Below are 20351 nucleotides of genomic sequence, written 5' to 3'. Positions count from 1 at the left end.
AATATTTGTGTAATTGAACAAAACTGGATTAAGGACCTGAACTGATTAAAGTGCTAGCATACTACTGTGGACTTAATTGTATTCAATGAAAATTTTAGTTCAAGATCATAGGACACTGTATATAGTAGATGATTCAAAAAAGTGTATGCAGGTGTTTGTTATGTAAATACACACTGGCTTACCTCCCTCGTGTTACTCAAAATGAATTCTTATCCCCTCAGATGTAGTAGTGAATGATTTTTTGTTAAAAAGGAAATGAAAGGAAAATATGGTTTTTGTATGTGATTATAACTTGTGCCAAGGAATTTTTTTAAATATCTGCTATGGGCGAATCAGGAGCTTTGGTCTGGTCCTTTTCTCATGGTATAGAAAACTGACTTAGAGAGTATAGCCACAAGGAGAAAATATTTGCTGCCTCTAGAAACACATTCTGTTCTTTCTCTGTGTTCTCTACTCCAGGGAATGAATATTTTATTAACTTTTCCATTTGTTTTCATGGTAAGGCATTCAGGTAATGATATGGATAGTTTTATTTTATCTTTGGTTTATGACATGTCTTCTATTCATAGAAAAAAAATATTTTCTTTTGTGTGTCTTACACCTGAAAAAATTATTGATCTGGGTGAAATAAATTTGATGAGTCACATATACCAGGTACTAGAGATATCACTGTGTTTCTTTTCTTTATAGGTCCTCTCAAACCGTGAGTAACAAAGTGGTTTGTGCATCATTCTGATAGAAAAGCTGAAACTCCCAGTGGTGTTGTCGACTTGACCTGCTAATTCCCTATTGTGAAATCAAGAGACAACTCCTCCACAAATTGCTGCAATGTCTGTATCTAATCTATCTTGGTGAGTGAATCATTTTCTATCCTTACATGCAAATGAATATATCATGAGGAGTATTTTGTGAGAGAGTTGTATTGTCAGAACTTGGGCAGAGAAAGTGTTAACAATTTGGTTTCCAAAGATTGCTGTCATATGTTAGGATAAGGAAAGCAACCTAAAATTAAAGTTCTGACACTTTCAGTGTTACAGTCCCTGGGGACTCTGGAAAGGGTTCAAGCCTCACTGAATTCCAGTGATATCTAACACCTTTCTTTCCAACATACCCTAGGGGAGAGAGGACTAGTAATATAATATCCTTTCCATATTTCTTCTACTGGTATATTCACAGATAAAGGACTAGCCAACTATAAGGGTGTCTGTAGGGTGGGGTAGATATTTGCTCTTCAATACTTCTTTTCTTCAGGCTTTAGATTTCAACCAATCTACCCAAATTAAACTGAATGGAACTGAAATATAAGCCGGGCCCGGTGGCTCAGCCTGTAATCCCGTGCCCTTGGGAGGCTGAGGTGAGTGGATTGCCTGAACCCGCGGGTTCGATACCCACCTGGACAGGCGAGACCTCATCTCTACAATAAATCAAAAAATTAGCTGGGCATGGTAGCGCGCACCTGTAGTTCCAGCTACTTGGAAGGCTGAGGCGGAAGGATCACCGGAGCCCAGCAGGTCGAGGCTACGGTGGCTGGGAGCGGCCCCTGCACTCCAGTCTGGGTGACACTGAGACTCTAACTCAAAAAAAAAAAAAAAAAAGAAAGAAAGAAAGAAAGAAAGAAAGAAAGAAAGAAAGAAAGAAAGAAAGAAAGAAAGAAAGAAAGAAGAGAAAATATCTTTATACATGCATATCTCTAAATAGCTGGCATTCTCAATAATCTTCATGTTTAAAAGCTGTGATTTTTTTAAAAAGCATAAAGATTTTTTCTGGAAAATAATCAACTTTTCTGTGGCAATAAAGAGCAATACTAGTAGACATTAATTTGAAACCATTTATTGAACTTTAATTTTTTTTAATATAGAAATTGATAGGTGATATTTATACAGATTTATGGTATCTAGTATGTGAATGCAAGGAAAATCTGGTGATTGTTTCCATTTCCTTAAGAGCCCACTTAATCCTTGCTCTTTGGTTTATGGTAGAACTACAGAGAGCATCAGATTAAAGAGTTGTTCCTGATTCAACTTAACTCCATACATTTATTTTTAGTTAAGTAAGCAATTTCTTTAGAGCAAACAATATAATTGTTGAGATTTAGAGTAGTGTTCCTGAAGGACCTACTTTTTATGGACTCTCAAAGGATCCTTGGATCCTTAGGCCTGGGTGCTGAGAATCTCTGTTTGAAAAAAAAAAGAAAGAAGTTAAAATATATCCTGTAAATAATGGAACAAAGTATATTTAAATTATAAATTGTTGCTGCATAATATGTTTTCCTTTTATTATTTTTAAAATAAAATTATACTTAAAAACAAATTTCCTTTGAACTTGTGAACAATTGTGAACCCCTAGAAGACAGTGATACATTTATTTAAATAAATTATACCCTGACAAACATATGTGTATGAGATGAGTCTGCAAAAAAGCAGGCAGCATGCCAAAGGAGGAGGAGAGGAGGGGAAAGGGTGGGAGAAGGGTGAAGAGAAAGGAAGAGGAAGAGGAGAAGGAAGAGGAACAGGTGGAGGAAGAGGTAGAAAAGTTTAAAACAGATATGATTGTCCTAGTTCAAGATAGCACGCAGTGTGGCCTGGTTCACAGAGTCAGGGAAGGCTAACACTGGGGCCTGTCCTTGGTGTATACCTCCATTCTCAGCAGCTTTGATGTGATGTGATGATTTGTCATCCAAAACACAGAGAACACTACAAAGAGAAAGCTTGTGTGTCTTGGTTCCAGCCCAATTGTCTAGCCTAGCCCCTAGATTTTAGCAGATGTTCTGTAAGTGCGTGCAGTGGAAATGAGTGAAAACATACAAAGCAGGTAATGCCATGGTAAATAAATGTTATCATCGTAAAAGAAAACTTAAAATTGTGAAGGAATTCACATATCTGAAGTTTATAAGAAGTCTTTCCATGTCACAGGTTCACATTTTGCAAAAATGATTCTTGGATGTTTTCATTCAGCAGTGTCCTTGATTCTAGCTATAACCACTTTTCCACATTAGATTTCTACACAGAGAGCTGTTAATTTGTTTTTACCAGTGTCACCCCACCATATAACTGTGCAATATTTGGTATCTCTGTTCTCCCTTTTAACATTTGGGCTGTCCAAATGCTAGAAGGGAAGGAGAAGAAAAAGTAAACCTAAGACAAGCAGAACAAGTAACAGATTTACGTCACTTACACCTTATTTAGAAATCATTAATCTTCTTCAGTCACATTAACATTTGTAATTCTTCTATATTTCCTAACTTTTCTCATCTATATTTTGGGGAATGATTGTCTTATCAATATTTGAATAAGGATGGATAGTAACTCATCACTTCTTCATGGGAATCCTTCACAGAGTTAACATTAATTTAGTGAAGTTATTATAGGCCATGCTCTGGATTTCTATTCTGAAATCCAAAAACTAAGACATGAATATGCTGACTGATGGGAACATGAACTGGGCTCACAGATTTTTAATTCAAAACAAGGCATGTAAATTTTAAGTGCATGGCATACTTGATTTAGCCTGACTAGTGCATTCTCTGACTATTGTAGAAAACTACATGGAATCTAAATCAGAAGTGTGGCAGATGATCACATAATCACAGCAAGGAGAGAGGTGTATGCCTTCTGTGTTCAAAGGAATCAGGATAGAGTATACCCAGCTGGATATACCTGTCAATAGGGATGTATCTGCCAGACACAGAAGTCTGCCTCACAGGGCACCTGCTTCATGTGGAGGAATTAGAGTAACAGTGTCAGCATTGTTGCTATGATTCTTCCCATTTCCACTTCTGCCTAACTCCTCAGCTTGGCTTTCTTGTCAGGGTTAGCACTGAGCTTACTGCCAAAACGTCCTTCAATCTGTGAACAATTTGGTCTACCTACTGGGAGACTGTATTATCTGACCTCATTCATGTGTTGATTTTTAAATTTAACTCTGCAGCTTAACTCTGTGCCTACTGTGATCCCTGTAGGCAACCCAGGAATTTAGAAAGTATAGGTTAGAATACTTACATGCATATTTACAACTACCCAAGCAATGCTCTCTTTTTTTGACTACTTTGTATAAAGCAATTATCTCTTTTATATATTAAAGACTTTTTTGCTCTTAGTTATGAGTATGATACTTGAAGAAATATATAAAATAATTTAGCCTGTTCATGCAGAACCTCAAACCAACAAACAAGACTATCTAGGATACTTTCAAGTTTCCAGGAAACTTCAGTCTCAATAGGAAAAGGAGAACAACAGGAATTGAGTGTTAAGAGACACGTGAAGACAAAAACAAATGTTTCATGAATCTTCCTATTTAATAAATAATTATGAGAGGGAGGGAGACAGTGATTAACTTGATGCTGGTTGAGATAGAAACAAAGGTATGTACAGAAACAATTGCAGACATCCATGAACAATGACAGGTTCCAGCTATGATCTGAGGATAACGTTTGTTTCTGGTAGTAGAGATAATTAAAAGGAGATGGAATACTGGTCAACACATATACAATAACACTAACAGAGTGGGGGCTAAGGGTGTGATGGTGCCCAAGGGAGTAGAAGTACTTGATCTAGTAGTGGAAGGAAGGTCTCAGTATTTTGAGAAATATCCTAGTAGAGGCTCAACTGATTTTGCCAAATGACATATTTGTGACCCCAAATTGTTTTTTACTATTATGCCTGCGTACACTTCAGTTTTTGTCCCAAAGTATGTTAAAGACTGGATGGCATTATGAAGAGATGAAGGCAATTCAATTAGGGCCTAGTACAGGAGAAATAAATCACTGGATGAAAGGAAAAAAACCAAGTAGCAAGTGGAAATTCATTGAGCATCTATAATGTGCCATGTGCTGTGCACATGGAGAACAGTGTTGATTAAAAGTCATGACTGCTTTTATGGAGCTCATTTCTTTAGCCAGAAAATTACTGGTAAGTAATCAGATAACTCTTATTTAATATGATAATTGCTCTAAAAGATAAAAGGTATGTTCAGAGTATTTTTGTAAACAAAATGGATATCTATATTTTCTGCTTAGGATAAGATGACTTATTTTCCAGAAATGCAACTATATATTTTGCATTTATTCCTAAATATAAAGAAATAAGAAAGATTCAAAAACTATAGCAAATTGTAAAGCAGAAATTAAAAAATGACCTAAATTCTACCATTTACAGAAAACCTGTTAAAAATGCCGAGGTATGTTATTTTCTGCCTATATTCACCTTTTTTTTCTTTCAAAAAACAGACTCAAACCATGCATGATAACTTGTCATCTTATATTGTCTCTGACCAGTTTCTATGACCATCACCTCATTTGATAGCTGCAGAGCCTTATCATCACGGATAATGACCAGTAAATAATGTCTTCTGGTTTTCTTCTTTTCTATTGTAAATTCTTCTAATGGAATTTTTTTTTTTTAGTCAGAGTTTCACTCTGTCACCCAGTCTGGAGTGCAGTGGCATAATCATGGCTCACCACAGCTTCGACCTCCTGGGCTCAGGTGATGCTTTTGGCCTCAGCCTCCTGCTTAGCTGAGACTACTGATATGGATCACCATGCCTGGCTAATTTTTTGAATGTTTGTGGAGATGAGGTCTCACTATATTGTGGGTGGATCTTGAACTCCTGGCCTCAAGTGATCCTTCCACTTTGGCATTCCAAAATGCTGGGATTATATATTTGAGCCATTATGTCCAGCTGGGAAAATTATTTAAATATTTTTGAGTTGCAAAGTTCAATGCCATTCAAGGTACTCAATGGGACCCTATCTTGTTACAACTACTTGGATTGTAGACGCCAAGGCCCTGGAAAAAAATTATTTATTTTGGGGAAAGTGCCTTGTCAACTCATCTCCTTTTTTTTATTTTAAAAAAAGATCCATCCTGTATGCCAAGCCTGTCACCAGATTTAATTCTGCCTAAACGTTGAACAATGTGCTGGTAATTAAGAAATATTGCAGTTGGTTAATAGAGCTTTATCAAAAAGTCAACGAAATATTCTGTTATGCATGTCTACAGATTGGAAAAATAACAAACTGAATAGTGAAAGTTATTAATGTACTGGCTAAATTTACAAGTGGCAAATAATCTTTACTGATAGTCTTATACTCAAATATTATTATGAGTGTTGGCACGTTCAAAAGCACTCTAATAGAAGATGAAAACTCATTTGAATTATCCTTTTTATCCACAAGTAATAATTTTATAAGCTACTAGGCTGAGGAATATGCAAAATTATAAATGTAGAAACTTTGCTTTGTCAGATAATTCATATTTTATAATAGTTATAGCTAAGTTATTATTTAATTAAAAATGAAGACACAAATCAATCTTTGGCACCTGAATTTTGGAGGAAAATACTCTGGAGAGACAGAAGCAGTTTATTTTAAAGAAGGGAAAGGAGGAATCAGGATCTTTCCTCAAAAGTTGTGATAGCCACAATTCTGCAAACTACTTGTCCTGTTTACACTATTAAATTACAGGCTCTCGGGGATAGCCCTAGTGTACTAGTATTTACAGGAGGGGGGTGGAATAGAGAGATCAGAACCTACAAGGGAAAACAGAATGTGGACAAATAGAGATTGTAAGGGAAGTTGTTAGCCCTAGTTTTACAATAAAGAGGAAGAAGTCTGTACTGTCAAGAGTCTTATTGTTGAAAAGGAAAAAAAAGAAAAGGTTAGACATAAATATAAAACTGATATTTGTAAGTGAAAAAAGAGATCTCTATGTAATAAGAAAAGCTTAGTTGATGAGATAATAAGTATTTGTCAGCAAGACAAGTGCATGTTGAATGAATGAATGACTATTATGTTAAAGTGTTGGGAATAATGTGGATTTGAGACCTAAAACCAAAGAATTCTCATGTTAAGTGGGAATAATCAGCTTATCAGGAAAAGAGAAAGTCAGATTTAGGGAGAATAAATTAGGAGAAAATAACATAGGAGAAGAAAAGAGAATAAAATACCCAAAGCAAAAGCTCAAGAAGAATGAAAATATGCCCCCTAAATTACATGAAATTTTAAGATAAAATATGACCATTTGATTTAAAGTCAATTAATTCTGCAAAATTTCAATATAACTTTCTATTCAAAATACGCCATTTCAAGTTGAAATCCCTTTATTTTAAAAATGATTATACTATTTTTATTTGAGATTGACACTTTAAGAATATACATTATATTTTTAGAATCCTCAACCATTTTTGGCTTTGAGCTATGTGCTTTTATAGTTTTTTTAAATAAAAAATGTATAGGAAATCTGGATATTTTTCTTCTTTTATCTACCTCAAATTATTTCTCCTTAAATAATCAAACAATTAGTAAAATCAGAATATTTTAATATTGTTCATAAAAACTAATGCCAACTAGACATAAATCACATCTTTGCAAATAATTGTTGGGCAAGTTTTGGTCCATTTAGACGAGTTGGCTTTCTTGTGAAGCTAATGAATCTGAGGTTGCAGGTTCAATCCCCACAGAGACTAATTAGTTCCATTCTTTTTCATAGCCAAAGCCTAGACCTGTGACTTTGACCAAACCACCTTCACGATTTTGCTACTGTCCACAAGTCATTAGAAATAGTTGGTCATCACCATCTCACTACCAGTATTGGGAGACGAATAGAAACACTAAAATCATGTATTCTTCAGGGATTGATAATGGGTCACATGTATCATCTTCCATTTGAATATCATCCAGGTTAAAGAATATAAATATATACTTTGAAATAGATCTTTTCATCATTCTCAGAGGAATCATAATTTATTCTCTTTTGAAAGAACTACAGTGAATAATGACACTATTTTTTTCTTAGACTGTAGAAGCTTTAACATACAACTGAGTAATCCATTACAACACTTAAGGCTAAAGTTATTAAATACCATCCCCTTTTGGACTTGAACAATTAAGATAAAGATAGGTGAATAATCTATGAAATAATTGTAGTATTAAAATGATTATATAGGCTAAAGGATGTTATTTTCAGCATGATCAAATAAAATGGACTTAAACATCATTGCCATCAGTGTATTAAATTACTAGTTATTGTGCTATTCTAGTGTAATTCTCAAACTTATTTTTGTTTATGTATTGGATCTTTTAAAGATGTTTTTGCTCATTTGTTTAAAGTTGTGAAGGGATTCTGATTTGACTTTAAAATTATTCCAATTTAATCAAGGGGGAAAAAGAAACACTTTCAACACAATTAAATGATCACTAAAAGAATTCAATCCATTCATTTATACTTGATTTTATGTTCTTTTAAGAGTAGGTTTATTGTTATAAGTCTTGAGAATAAAGTAAGTTTATAAATGAATAGTAATTTTGCAATAATTCTTGCACAATTAGGGAGATGAACTAGTATAGTTTAATTATATCTAAACTAGCACTTCATTGCTTTTATGTAAATTAAAAATATTTTATCTTATGTTTATATTCATTCACTTATTCAGTCAGCAAATATTTGTGAGTACCTACAATATACAATTTTCAATACAGAATGATGAATGAAACAGAAATCCCTGCTCTCATGAAGCTCACATTCTAATGCTGAAGAGAGATATAAACAGATAAGCAAATATGTATTACACATAGTGATATGTATTCTTCAGGATAACCAATACAAAGGACAGAGTATGATCATGGACCATAGGGAGTGGGTAAGGAAAGGTCTCTCAAAGGAAGTGGCATTTAAGCCAAGAGGGAATGAGCTATCCAACTCTTAGAGGAAAAGCATTTCAGGCAGAGACACTGGAAGGGCAAAGTTCCTGAGTTTGAAATGTATCTGGTGTGTTTGGGAAACCATCAAGGAAGCCAGTAGATAGAAAACAGCCAATAAAGTGTTGAGTCCTGGGAACTGAGTTCAGAGAGGTAGTGGGGGTCATGTAGGCCAAGAAGAAGACTTGATTGTATTCTAAATGTGATGAGAAACTTTGCCCTGACTTACCAGGTTGCAGGAGAAATTTCATATAAAATATGTATTTGGAAAAATTCAATAATGGGAAAGATTGAATTTGGGAACAGAGTCTTAACATTATCCATTTCCTAAATTCAAAGGGATTTCTCTGTGTTCTTCAACGTTTATGAAAATAATTCATATTATGTTCATAATATAAGCACATACTATATTTGATTAATAAGTTATAATAAAAGAAAGCATAGTAAGGTAATGAAAATAAACCTTTTTCATGAATATAACCAGTTTCTCATTTTTATTTATTTTAGAAATTTAGCAAATCTGACACATTTGAATAATTAAAGACATGATACAAGTTGAACATGCCTAATATGAAAATCTAAAATGTGAAATGCTCAAAATCTGAAACTTTTTGAGCACTGATATGTTGCCACAAATGAAAAATTCCACACTTGATTTCATGTGACAGGTCACAGTCAAAACTTTGTTTCATGTACAAAATTATTAAAAATGTTGTATAAAATTACCTCCAGCTATGTGTAAGGCATAGATGAAACATAAATGAATTTTGTGTTTGGACTCGGGTCCTGTCCCCAAGATATCTCATTATGTATATGCAAATATTTTAAATTTTTTTAAAAATCGAATTCAGAAACATTTCCAGTCCCAAGTATTTTAGGTAAGGGATACTCAACCTGTAGAAAAGAGATTTCATCTATAAAACATTTTGTCTTGCATGAAAGATTTTTTATCGTAGATGAATGTTTTTGTAAATTGTAAAATTTGAGATTATACAGTTGATCCTCCATATTTGTGGGTTTCACCTCTGTAGATTTAACCAACTGTGAATTGAAAATATTTGAGGGAAAAAAAATTTCACAAAGTCCTAAAAAACAAAACTTGAATTTGCCATATACAAAGTATTACATTGAATCCACACAAATAAAGTGATGTGTTGTGTCAACATTGTGTTAAGTATTATAAGGAATCCAGAGATGATTTAAAGCATGCAGGAAGATGTGTGTAAATACTATGTCATTTTATATCAGGAACTTGAGCAACCTTGAAATTCGAAATCCTTGGGAGGTCCTAGAACCAATCCCCCACAGATACTAAGGGACGACCGTATTATTATTATTATACAGTTTGCATTTTATGCTTATTTGAAATATTCTCTCATTTCTATAAATTTTAATGTCAATATATAAACACAAAAATGCATTAAATATTTAATTATCTATGCCAATTGTTTATTGTGTCTATGGTCTCAGTGAGAAACCAAATGTAATAATCATCCTTCCAGGTGCTAACATATGCTATAAAGTGAATGTTGACAAAATTACTAGGTGTCCTTTCTTGGATAAAATTCATCTTTATTCTAAGATTACCTTTCTGCACTTTTCATGGTAAAATATGATTTCTTTTATGTTGCTAGTTATAGATGGAAGATAGGGTATATATATACTAAATATAATATATAATATATAGTGTATATATATAATATCATATATATTATTTACTTATAATATATATTATTTATTTATTTTAAAGATTAGGTAGATAAATGGTCATGATGCAGGTAAAATTTGGGCCTCTCTTTGGATCCCACTTTGCCTGGTTCAAGATCAGTTTCCTTTATTGATGTTATGTGTGTCTCCACCCCAGGCAGTGTCCCACTACTGCCAATCCCTTTCTTATAGTATTATGATAAATGTTCAGGGTCCCCTTATGAATGAGAACATGTGGTATTCAGGTCTTTCTTTCTGTGATAGATTACTACTGAGTATGGTAGACTCTAAATCCATCCAAGTTGCTGCACAATCCATAATTTTGTCCTTCCTTATGACCGTGTAATATTCCTTCATGTATGTGTACCACATTTTAAAAATCTAGTCCACTTTTGATGAACAGCACTGTTGATTCCATATTTTTGCTATTGTAAATACTGCTGCAATAAACAGGCATGTGCAGGTATCTTTTTATAGAATGATTTTAGTTTCTCTAGGTATATTCACAGAAGGGTGATTGCTGGATCAATTTTTAGAACTTTTAGGAATCACCAATATCTTGTTGTTGTAGTTTTTAATTGGAACATAAAATTAAAAAGTCTGGAACCTCTGATATATTGTGAGTTACTTAAAATTGGATCCAATCCAAAGTTCTGTCAATGGTATATGGTACACATTATAGAAAAAGTCATTCATGGATGTTTACCACCTCTCAACTGTGGCTTGGCAGATTCAGTGTATTGAGAGAGCTCAATGCAACGTAATTGCCTAGAAAGGGATAAAATGATCTTATAAGCATATAAATATTCAGCCTAGTTGAGTCCACGTATAAATAATTGCCTACATAATGAGGCATGGCTAAATTCATCCTCTTCCTGTAGACATTTACCATTTGATGTCTGGGAAATATCTCCATATGGTTATGATTAATTTTTTCCTGCTACCACTTTATAGTTATATTTAAAATTTATACATTTCCTTTACTTTTTAATAATTATATTTTCTATATTAGGCAACATTGCAATTTTCTTACTGGTGATTCAGAGAAAGCCATTTTTTATTATAATCAAAATCAATTAATTGCTTATATTATTTAACTCATTAGTGCTGTTTCCAAGAATTAAGAAATATCTCTATTTTTTCATAATAACTAGAAGTGTAAAGTTAAACGTTCTCACATTCATGCTTATAGAGGTCACGTAATGGTATTTGGTGAGTTGAAACTATTAATTATGGATACAAGGTTGAACATAAGTGAAAATTTTCTTTTATACTAGATCTGTTTAGCTAAGATGATGCAAGATTTCTAGGTCTGTTTAGATAAAATGATGCAAGATTTTTGCAACTTCAGTGCTAAGTAATCAGAGCAGCCTAGCAGCAGTATCAGGGACAGAATAATCTTCCTGAAGGATGATTTTCTAAAGAGCCTGGTGGCCTCTTTATTTCAGTCTCAAGCTCATGGGGAAAAACTGGGGCTCTGAGATATCCACCATTTTTTCTGAATGATAAATTTCATGTAGGAGGGACATTATAGTTCCAGATAATTTTTCAGCTTTCTGCACACTAGCTTCATAGAATCCTGCTGTAACTGAAAATTGGTTTTACTCCAAGAATTGAAAAAAAAATTAGGTTAGACTAACTACTCTTTGGTTTTAGATTACTGATACAAAGTGCTTTCATGACTGTGACGAAAAAAATTGAAAATCAGACTAAGTGGTGTTCTGTGTGCATTTTCAATTAGACATTTTCCCTAGGGTTTTTATAGTATCATAAAATTGAATTCAGATAAAAAAATTGCATAAAATAAAGCTCATTGAAATTTTGATGATCTTTTTCAATCCCTAATATTCCTTTTAGTGTTTTATGGAAAACTAGCTAGATATTTGAGATCATCGTGAAGATGATGATACGAGAAGATTTTAAAGGCATCTGTTGGTTTGCTCGCATTGTGAAAACATTTATTGTTTATTCTAGGTTCTTATGAAATGAATAAGAGAAAGTACTTTTCTTGAAGTAGTAATGTGATCACTTGAAGTCATATGATGAACTATAGTTGTTCCCAGAACATGTATGGGAAGACATATGAAACTTCTGCTTCCCAGTTGTAATCTCCACTAAATGTCTGTTTAATAGGAGGAGGGTAGGGTCGTCCTATGCAATCCTGGCAACAGGTACCCAGCAGGCACTTTCCTTTCACAGTTGGCTGGACATTCACCAGTGCCTTCAGTCAGATTCCCAGCTAGGCACTAGAACAGAGAATGTGTATATACTGTAGGTTGAAGGTTTCAGTTAAAAAATGAATAAATAAAAGCACAACATTGGAAAAGGAGGTCATTTGTTCCCATGAGGCTATTCTATGCCTATTGTATCTTCTGTATGCAGACTTCTCTTAATTATTTTTGTCTTTTTTTTTTTTTTAGTGATACGGTTTTGCTCTGTTGCCCAGACTGGAGTGCAGTGGCACAATTATAGCTCACTACCACTTGGAACTGCTGGGTTCAAGTGATCCTCTAGCTTCAGCCTCTACAGTAGCTGGGACAACAGGCACATGCCACCATGCCTGGCTAATTAAAAATATATATATATAGAGAGATGGGGTCTTGCTATGTTGCCCATATTAGTCTCCAATTGCTGACCTCACACGATTCTCCTACCTCAACTTCTGTATGCAGACATTTGTCATCAGTCACTGAGTTTTGTGGCTATATTTCCAGCTGTGACTAGAGCTGTGTGGTTCATTTGAGCTAACGTGAAAACTTTGCAGATACTTAAAAGATAAAAACAATCCTGTTCCCATTCTGTTCTTTTGATATTTAATATCTACTCTTTGGGAAAATTTCCTCAGATCCATGTCCTGTCATCTTCTGCCCTTTCTAACTGTCTCTTTCCCTTTTCTCATCTTCATAAATTATTGCCTGACATTGACAGGGCATTAACCTAAAGTTGTAAAACATTTTCTGGAGTGAAACTGTGAGGCTATATAGAACATGGATTACAAAATCTGGGTTTGTGAATTAGGATCAGTCAATGACAAAACTTCTTATTAAAAGATGAGAAAAATAAAGATAATGTTGGTTTAAGATGGTAAAATGAGAATAATACAGTTAATATTGGTCTAAGGCTACTAATTTCTCTTAGTCTGAAATTATGCCCTTCCTGACTTTTTGGTATTAAAATGGTCATCCTTTTATTAAATGAAGGTGATTATAAATGATCATTGTTGTCTCTAATTTATAAAAGCGGAAGTAGTTAGGCCAAAGTGGGTCTTTACTTCTAATTTCCAGATGTATATTTTCATAAATCTAAGAGTCAGAGAACTACTGATCTAGTTCACCTAATTACCCAAACCATTAATCCTGTCAACAGAAACAAGTGGTAATTCAACCTTTCCTGAAATCCTTCCCATGACTTCTCAGCCTTGTGAGTTACCATTATGCTCCTGGGCTCTTCTAGTTAATACAAATGAGCCCCTACATTGAATCTAAGTCCCATATACTAATTAGTACTTTTTTACTTTACCTAGAATCATATATGCTATATTTAATATAACACTTTCCCAATTGTCTTTCGCAGCACATTAGGTCCATGGTATATTTTAATAGATATTACATAGGAGAGGGAAGTACTACAGTCATATTATTTGGGGAAACAATAGTGCAACAATATAGTACCTAATCTCAGTACTTCAGAAATGCTTTTGGGCGGATAATTTATGAACAAAATATTTATTGACCATGGAAGGCAGTGCTCTATTTGCTTATCTGTAGTGAATATATTTGGGAAGAAAATCCAGTAATCTGGGTGTCAAGCTTAGACTGTGAAATTGTTTTTCTTTTTTTGTAATTGATATTATTTGGGGGTAGCAGTAAATCATTTGACAAAAGCTTTTTCCTCATCTTCTTTTCTTTAAATTTTCTCAAACTAAACGTGTCAGTTTTTTTAACCCTTACTCTGTCACATGAATCCCAGAACTTTTCACTCTACCTTGGGCTTGCCTTAATTTTGTCTTTGTTTCTATTGAAAATATAGTTTGACCTACTGCATGAGCTGCTATCTTCTTTCTCTGGTTGTATATTCCTTTAAGTGCAACAGGAACTCATTTTTATTCTGTTGCACTCTGTTTTGTTTTGTTTTTTTAAATAAAGATTATTTTCATTTTTTATGAGATGAGGCCCCACTATGTTGTCAAGGCTAGTCTCAAATTTCTGGGCTCAAGTGATCCTCCTGACTTGGCCTTCCAAAGTGCTGGGATTACAAGCATGAGCCACAGTGCTCAGCCATGTTGTATTCCACTTTGTTTTTGTTAGTCATACCATATGGTTATCAAACATTGAACTAGAAGTCCATAATAAACACATAACTCTATCAAGCATCATCCTGTTAGAGATGGCTCATCAACCTGCCATGCTAAGATCTTTTTGGAATTTTGGCATTTAGACTTTCGAAGAGAGATATCCACTCAAGACTATGACTAGTAAGGACAGGTTATTGTAGGGGATAACTCTGGAAGTAATGAGGATAGATATCTAGCAGTACAGTGAGGCTCGCAGCACTGTATAAACAGCAGCATAACCAGGTGTCAGGAATATGCCAGAATTGGTGTACCATTGGGCCATGTGTAAATGAGAATGTGGTTCAGAAACTAGAGGCCAAATAGGATCCAGTGATACCCTAGTAACCATCATCCCATTGTCCTCTCCCACATCCCTACAAGAAGCAAGATTTTATCAATTTCTCTTAGTTCTCTGGCATTAATCTGATTCACCAATGTCTGGCTTTCTTTGGGACCTTCTGATTTTGCTCCTGCAACCACTTTCCCAGTCTTGCTTTATAGTTCAAACTCAAGTCAGCTCCTCAGAACCCTACTGATTCTGTCTTATCTGATAGTTTTTTTCTCAATCAAGTAATTCTTCTACTATAGCAGTTCTAATATACCCTATGGCTCATGTAGCAGGTTTGATTTTTTAGTATAACTATATTCAGGCAAATCAAGATAAGTTAGCCATAAGTATGACCACAAAAAAGCCTGAAATAGGTTAATGTAGAACCATGAGCAGTTCTTAATGTGTGGTCCTGGGCTTGTGGAATCAGTATCACCTGGGAACTTGGTAGAAGCTCCAACCCAACCCTACTGAGTCAGAAATCCTGGGGATGGGATTCAGCAATCTATATTCAGCAATCAGCCCTCTGGGTAATTCTGATGCATGCTCACATTTAAAAGCAGATGACATAAAATTATATTTCTAGAATCTAGATTTATGGTGTCAAAAATAATGACTTTAGGCATAATTGATCTGCAGATCTTTCTAATAATATTAACTAATATTTCGTCTATTTTTTAAAGTTGTTTTTTGACAAGAAGAGAACATTATCGGCATGCAAGATCATTTCTTTCCCTGTTATTTGTGACATTTAATTAATATAAATGTTGCATCAAGTTTTAGTATATAAGTTTAATAAGCCTGGTTTCTTGATGTTCAAAGTACTCAAAGAGGAATGTGTCCTGCTGGAGGCTTTCTCTGCCTATTCTTGTTCTCAGTATTTTTAATATAACAGCTTTGTTGAGATAGCATTCACATACCATACAATTTGCCCATTTAAAATACACAATTTAATAGCATTTAGTATTCTCACAGAGTTTTTCATTCATCACCACAATTTTAGAACATTTTCATCATCTCCAAAAGAAATAAAAGTCAGTCTGCATTTCCCACTCTCTTCCTTGTCCATTCCTCCCAGTCCTAGGCAACCACTAATTTACTTCCTGTCTCAATAGATTTGCCTATTCAGAACATTTTATATAAATGGCATCATACAATATGTGGTCTTCTGCTTCTGGCTTCTTTCACATAGCATAGTGTTTTCAAGATTTATGCATGTTGTAGCATGTATCACTACTTCATTTCTTCATTTTCCAACAATATGCCTTTTAATGGATATACCACGTTTTATTTAACCAGTCATCAGTTGGTGGACATTTGGGTTGTTTTCACATTTTGGCTAGCATGAATAATGCCTCTGTGAACACTTATGTTCAGGATAGTTAATTGAGAAGTTTTGCCTGGAATTTGTTGAAGAGAAAACCAGTGCAATGTTTTGAAGAAAAGAGAGTGCCCAGCATTTATTGTTACTGCCTTTGTGCTCACATGCCCAATGTCTAGGGCACGCTTATCAATGAGAATATGCAATTCAGTATTTCAGTAGCCTAAATATACCTCCAGTCATAACATAACTCCTGGAGGCATGTAAATGTGGGAAATATTTACCAAGGTTAATCATCTTTTAGCTGAAGCAAATTTAATAAACAATAGTCTAAACATTTCTTCTAAATTGTGAGCTTCCCTCAGACGATTCTCTTTTTTGTTTCTATGATTTATGTATGAGACTTTCTTGTTTATGTGATTTCAATATCTGGAAACTAAATATGTGGAAATCAGACTTTTAACTCACCAGAAATCAGGAGAACCATCTTTAAGTCCTGGTTTTGTAGTTCAAGGTTTTGTGTTCTTAGTCAAGTGACAGCTATGTCCAGAGTTTTGGTACTTAGCTACTCTGATTCTGTGCATCTATAGTAACTCTGAGGAGGAAGAATATTGAGCTTACTTGGAAGGAAGAGGTTTAATGCCCCTTTAACTATTTTTCCCTCTCTGGATGTCAGGAAGGACAAGAAAGAGGGAGACTTGAAGAATATAGTAAGGATTTATAACCATATCTCTGGAGAGCATGTCCATTTCATTTCAAGGTGTCTTTTAATAAAACCATGTTTTCCCATTGTTAATAATAAATGATCATAAAGGCACTTGCCTTTCCTTGTGTTGCTTGTGTAATGAGGCAAGAACACTGTTGATCAGTATTTTAATTTGGTTGTAGCATGAAAGATTTTTTTATATTTCTCTTTGTAAAGTTCCCATGCATTTTACATGGTTAACATCATTGTTTCCCTCACATCTAAATTTGTTTTCAGCACCTGTAATAGGCCATGTTGTATTAGCTTGGAAATGTATTATTGATGGCATGTATTGTGTTCTCTTGGCAACTACAGCATTGCATTAAAATGAAGTATTGCTTATAAGCCAGATGTGTGCCCTTGTCGTTGCTTCATTGGAAATAGTGCATTATGAAGAAATTGATGCAATGCTCACAGATCTATCAGGATTATCTTGCACATGCTTGATGAAAATAAAGGGAGCAAATCATTACTGTATAGAGGTTAGAAGTTCACCATGTACTGATTGCCCACTTTTGCCCCCAAAATATGAGAGGGGACTCCAAAAAAATCAGAATTTATTTAATAAAAATGTTGTATTTATTCATGCACGTTTAAACTTCAGTCATTTTCAAAGTTCTCTCTGTTTGATGCAGTATACCTACCAAGATGCTTTTCCACTGCTCAAAAAAAGTTTTTGAACTCATAGGTTTTGATGGTTTTTAGTGCTTCTGCTGTTTTTTGTTCCACCTCTTTCACATCAGCAAAGTATTTACCTTTAAGGACTTTTTTCATTCTGGGAAACAAAAGAATTTGTGTAAAGCAAGAGCAGGTGAATAGGGAGGGTGGGGCATGGGGGTCATACTGTTTTTGGTCAAAAACTGCTGAACACTCAGTATGGTGTGGGCAGGTGCATTGCATGGTGGAAGAACCGGTCACCTGGTCGCCACAGCTCAAGAAATTACTTCAGCAAATTGTGATGCAAACTTCCCAAAACCTCTAGATAAAAAATTTGGTTGACCATTTGATCCAGAGGAAGAAATTCTAAGTGTAGTACAAGGGGCCCATACTCTAAAAGATAATTCTGGTTCTGGGGGTTCCACTTCTTAAAAAGGTGATCAAGATTGAAACTTGAATCTCACATGGCTCAGAGTCTGGTGGAAGAGGCAGATATATATCATTGGTTTTTCAATACCACACCATAGGAATCATCTTCATTTAGTTTGTTCTGTTGCCTAAAGGGTCTGAACCCTTAAATCAAAAGCCAAGTCAGGGTTGCCTTTAAGCAGAATTATTTTATCATGTAGTACTTAGGATGAAAAAACATCACCCATAAAACTATAGAATGAAAGAGACTTGGCATAATGGTAACACATCAGGAAAAGACCCAGGGATTTAATTTCTCCATAAAGTCAATGTATACCCCAAGTGTGAGGAACTCCCATACCTGTTATAATGGGTGTCATTCATAGGAGTACAGAGTAAGAATGAATGGACAAGGGAAAAGACTTCATCTGCTGTAGCAATTGTCACATGTAGAGTATGGTACTCACTTCTACTACATTATGGAAGAGACTGACAAAATGAAATCTGTCTAAAAAAGGTAAATAAATAAAAATAAAACTGCATCTCAAAAGGATAGTTTAATTAAAAAGCGTTACTAACCTGAAGATCAAGTGGAGTCTCTGTAATGATGGTATCATTAATAACTAATGTTTACTACAGTGTCTCGTTTAATGTTTTCACAATCCAGTGAAGTGGGCATTCTTATTACCACCTATTTCACAGACAATAAAATACATAGAGAGAGGTTGCTGCACTTCATGAGGTCACACAGTAAGGAAGAGGGAGAGCTCAAGCCCACGTTTCTAATGACAGTGCCATACTGCATCGTATGCCAACAGTTATCAGCCCTTGACAGCAATATCCCAAGACTGCAACTCTGTTTGAGGAAGGAGATGATTTCATAAAGTATAAGTATGCAGAATTAGCAATTGAGTTACATGCCTTCTGTGAAAGAATTTTCTAATAAACAGAGATACTTTACAAAAAAGACAAGAAAAGCTGTTTTAAGTCGATTTCAAAATCAAGAAAAGCTCTTATCTTTGATCTGCTCCTAATTTTATTTATTTTCCTGTAGAGATGGAAATTTCCAGTTTTCTAGTTACTAAAGTTATCAAAAGCTTTCATTGTTGTTTTGCTGTCTTTAAATTCTTGACCCCAAACGATATGATATTAAAGAGCATATTGTTAGTTCCCATACTAGTTCCAGTCTGGACTCTGTATTTCTTTTCTTTTCTTTTTTTTTTTTTCAGAGATGGAAATAGAGAGATTTTTTTCAGAACTCAATGTAGATATCCGGGGGCAGGACTATGACACTCCTTTAAAGATGAATGCTGACTGAAAGTTTTCATTTCTTTCCTTGGGACAACAGTTATAGTCTCTGACAATTACTAATTTGAGTCAGAATGATGACAAGTTCCTTTCCATTCTTTAGTAGCAACAGCAAGCTAGAAAAAAAAAAATCTAGAGAGAACATCTCATTGGCATTTTGCAAGTATCGTGTGTTCCATTTGTTGCAATTCATGTAAGTTGCCTTCTGATAAATATGCACACAGCTCTTAGTTCAGCTTACATAAATTTTTAGGAAGCCACCCTTTCCTATAATATAACTCATCTTATATAATGCTATATTATATAATTGTAACTAACATGTGTTGAACATTCAGTATGTGACAGGCAGTGTTCCAAGCACTTTACATTTTTTTTTTTTTTTTGAGTTGGAGTCTCACTCTGTCACCCAGACTGGAGTGCAGTGGCCGCTCCCGGCCACCGCAGCCTCGACCTGCTGGGCTCCAGCGATCCTTCCGCCTCAGCCTTCCGAGTAGCCGGAATTACAGGCGCGCGCTACCACGCCCGGCTGATTTTTTGATTTATTGTAGAGATGAGGTCTCACTGCCCAGGCGGGTCTCGAACCCGCGGGCTCAGGCAATCCACTCACCTCAGCCTCCCAAAGGCGCGGAATTACAGGCTGAGCCACCGAGCCCGGCTTAGCACTTTACATTTTAATGCACTTAATCCTCACAACAACCTGGGGAGTTCAGAATGACAAATATTCCCTCTTTATAGACAAAATAAATGCAGAGTATGCTCAAGGTCATGCAGGTAGTGAGTGTGTGAGCTGTGACTTGAACCTCAGCAGGCTTGCTCCAGGGCAATCAGGTCTACATACACAATCAGGTCTCT

The 20351-nt window shown here is 34.9% G+C and overlaps 1 protein-coding gene across 2 annotated transcripts in view; it reads left to right on the top strand.

Annotated features, from left to right (window-relative positions):
- Positions 1 to 690: 690 nt before the first annotated feature.
- The window catches only part of OXR1 (oxidation resistance 1), a 411904-nt gene continuing 392243 nt past the window's right edge, over positions 691 to 20351 (top strand). For both annotated transcript variants that reach the window (XM_008054364.1, XM_008054356.1), the window contains exon 1: positions 691 to 851. In XM_008054364.1, the coding sequence (XP_008052555.1) occupies positions 829 to 851 (23 nt within the window). In that variant the 5' untranslated portion in view covers positions 691 to 828. The remainder of the gene's footprint in view (positions 852 to 20351) is intronic.

Source organism: Carlito syrichta, unplaced genomic scaffold, assembly GCF_000164805.1.
Source record: "Carlito syrichta isolate Samal-C Ts95f unplaced genomic scaffold, Tarsius_syrichta-2.0.1 Scaffold78725, whole genome shotgun sequence".
NCBI classification, from domain to species: Eukaryota; Metazoa; Chordata; class Mammalia; order Primates; family Tarsiidae; genus Carlito; species Carlito syrichta.
This window is presented reverse-complemented; position numbering and strand designations above follow the sequence as displayed.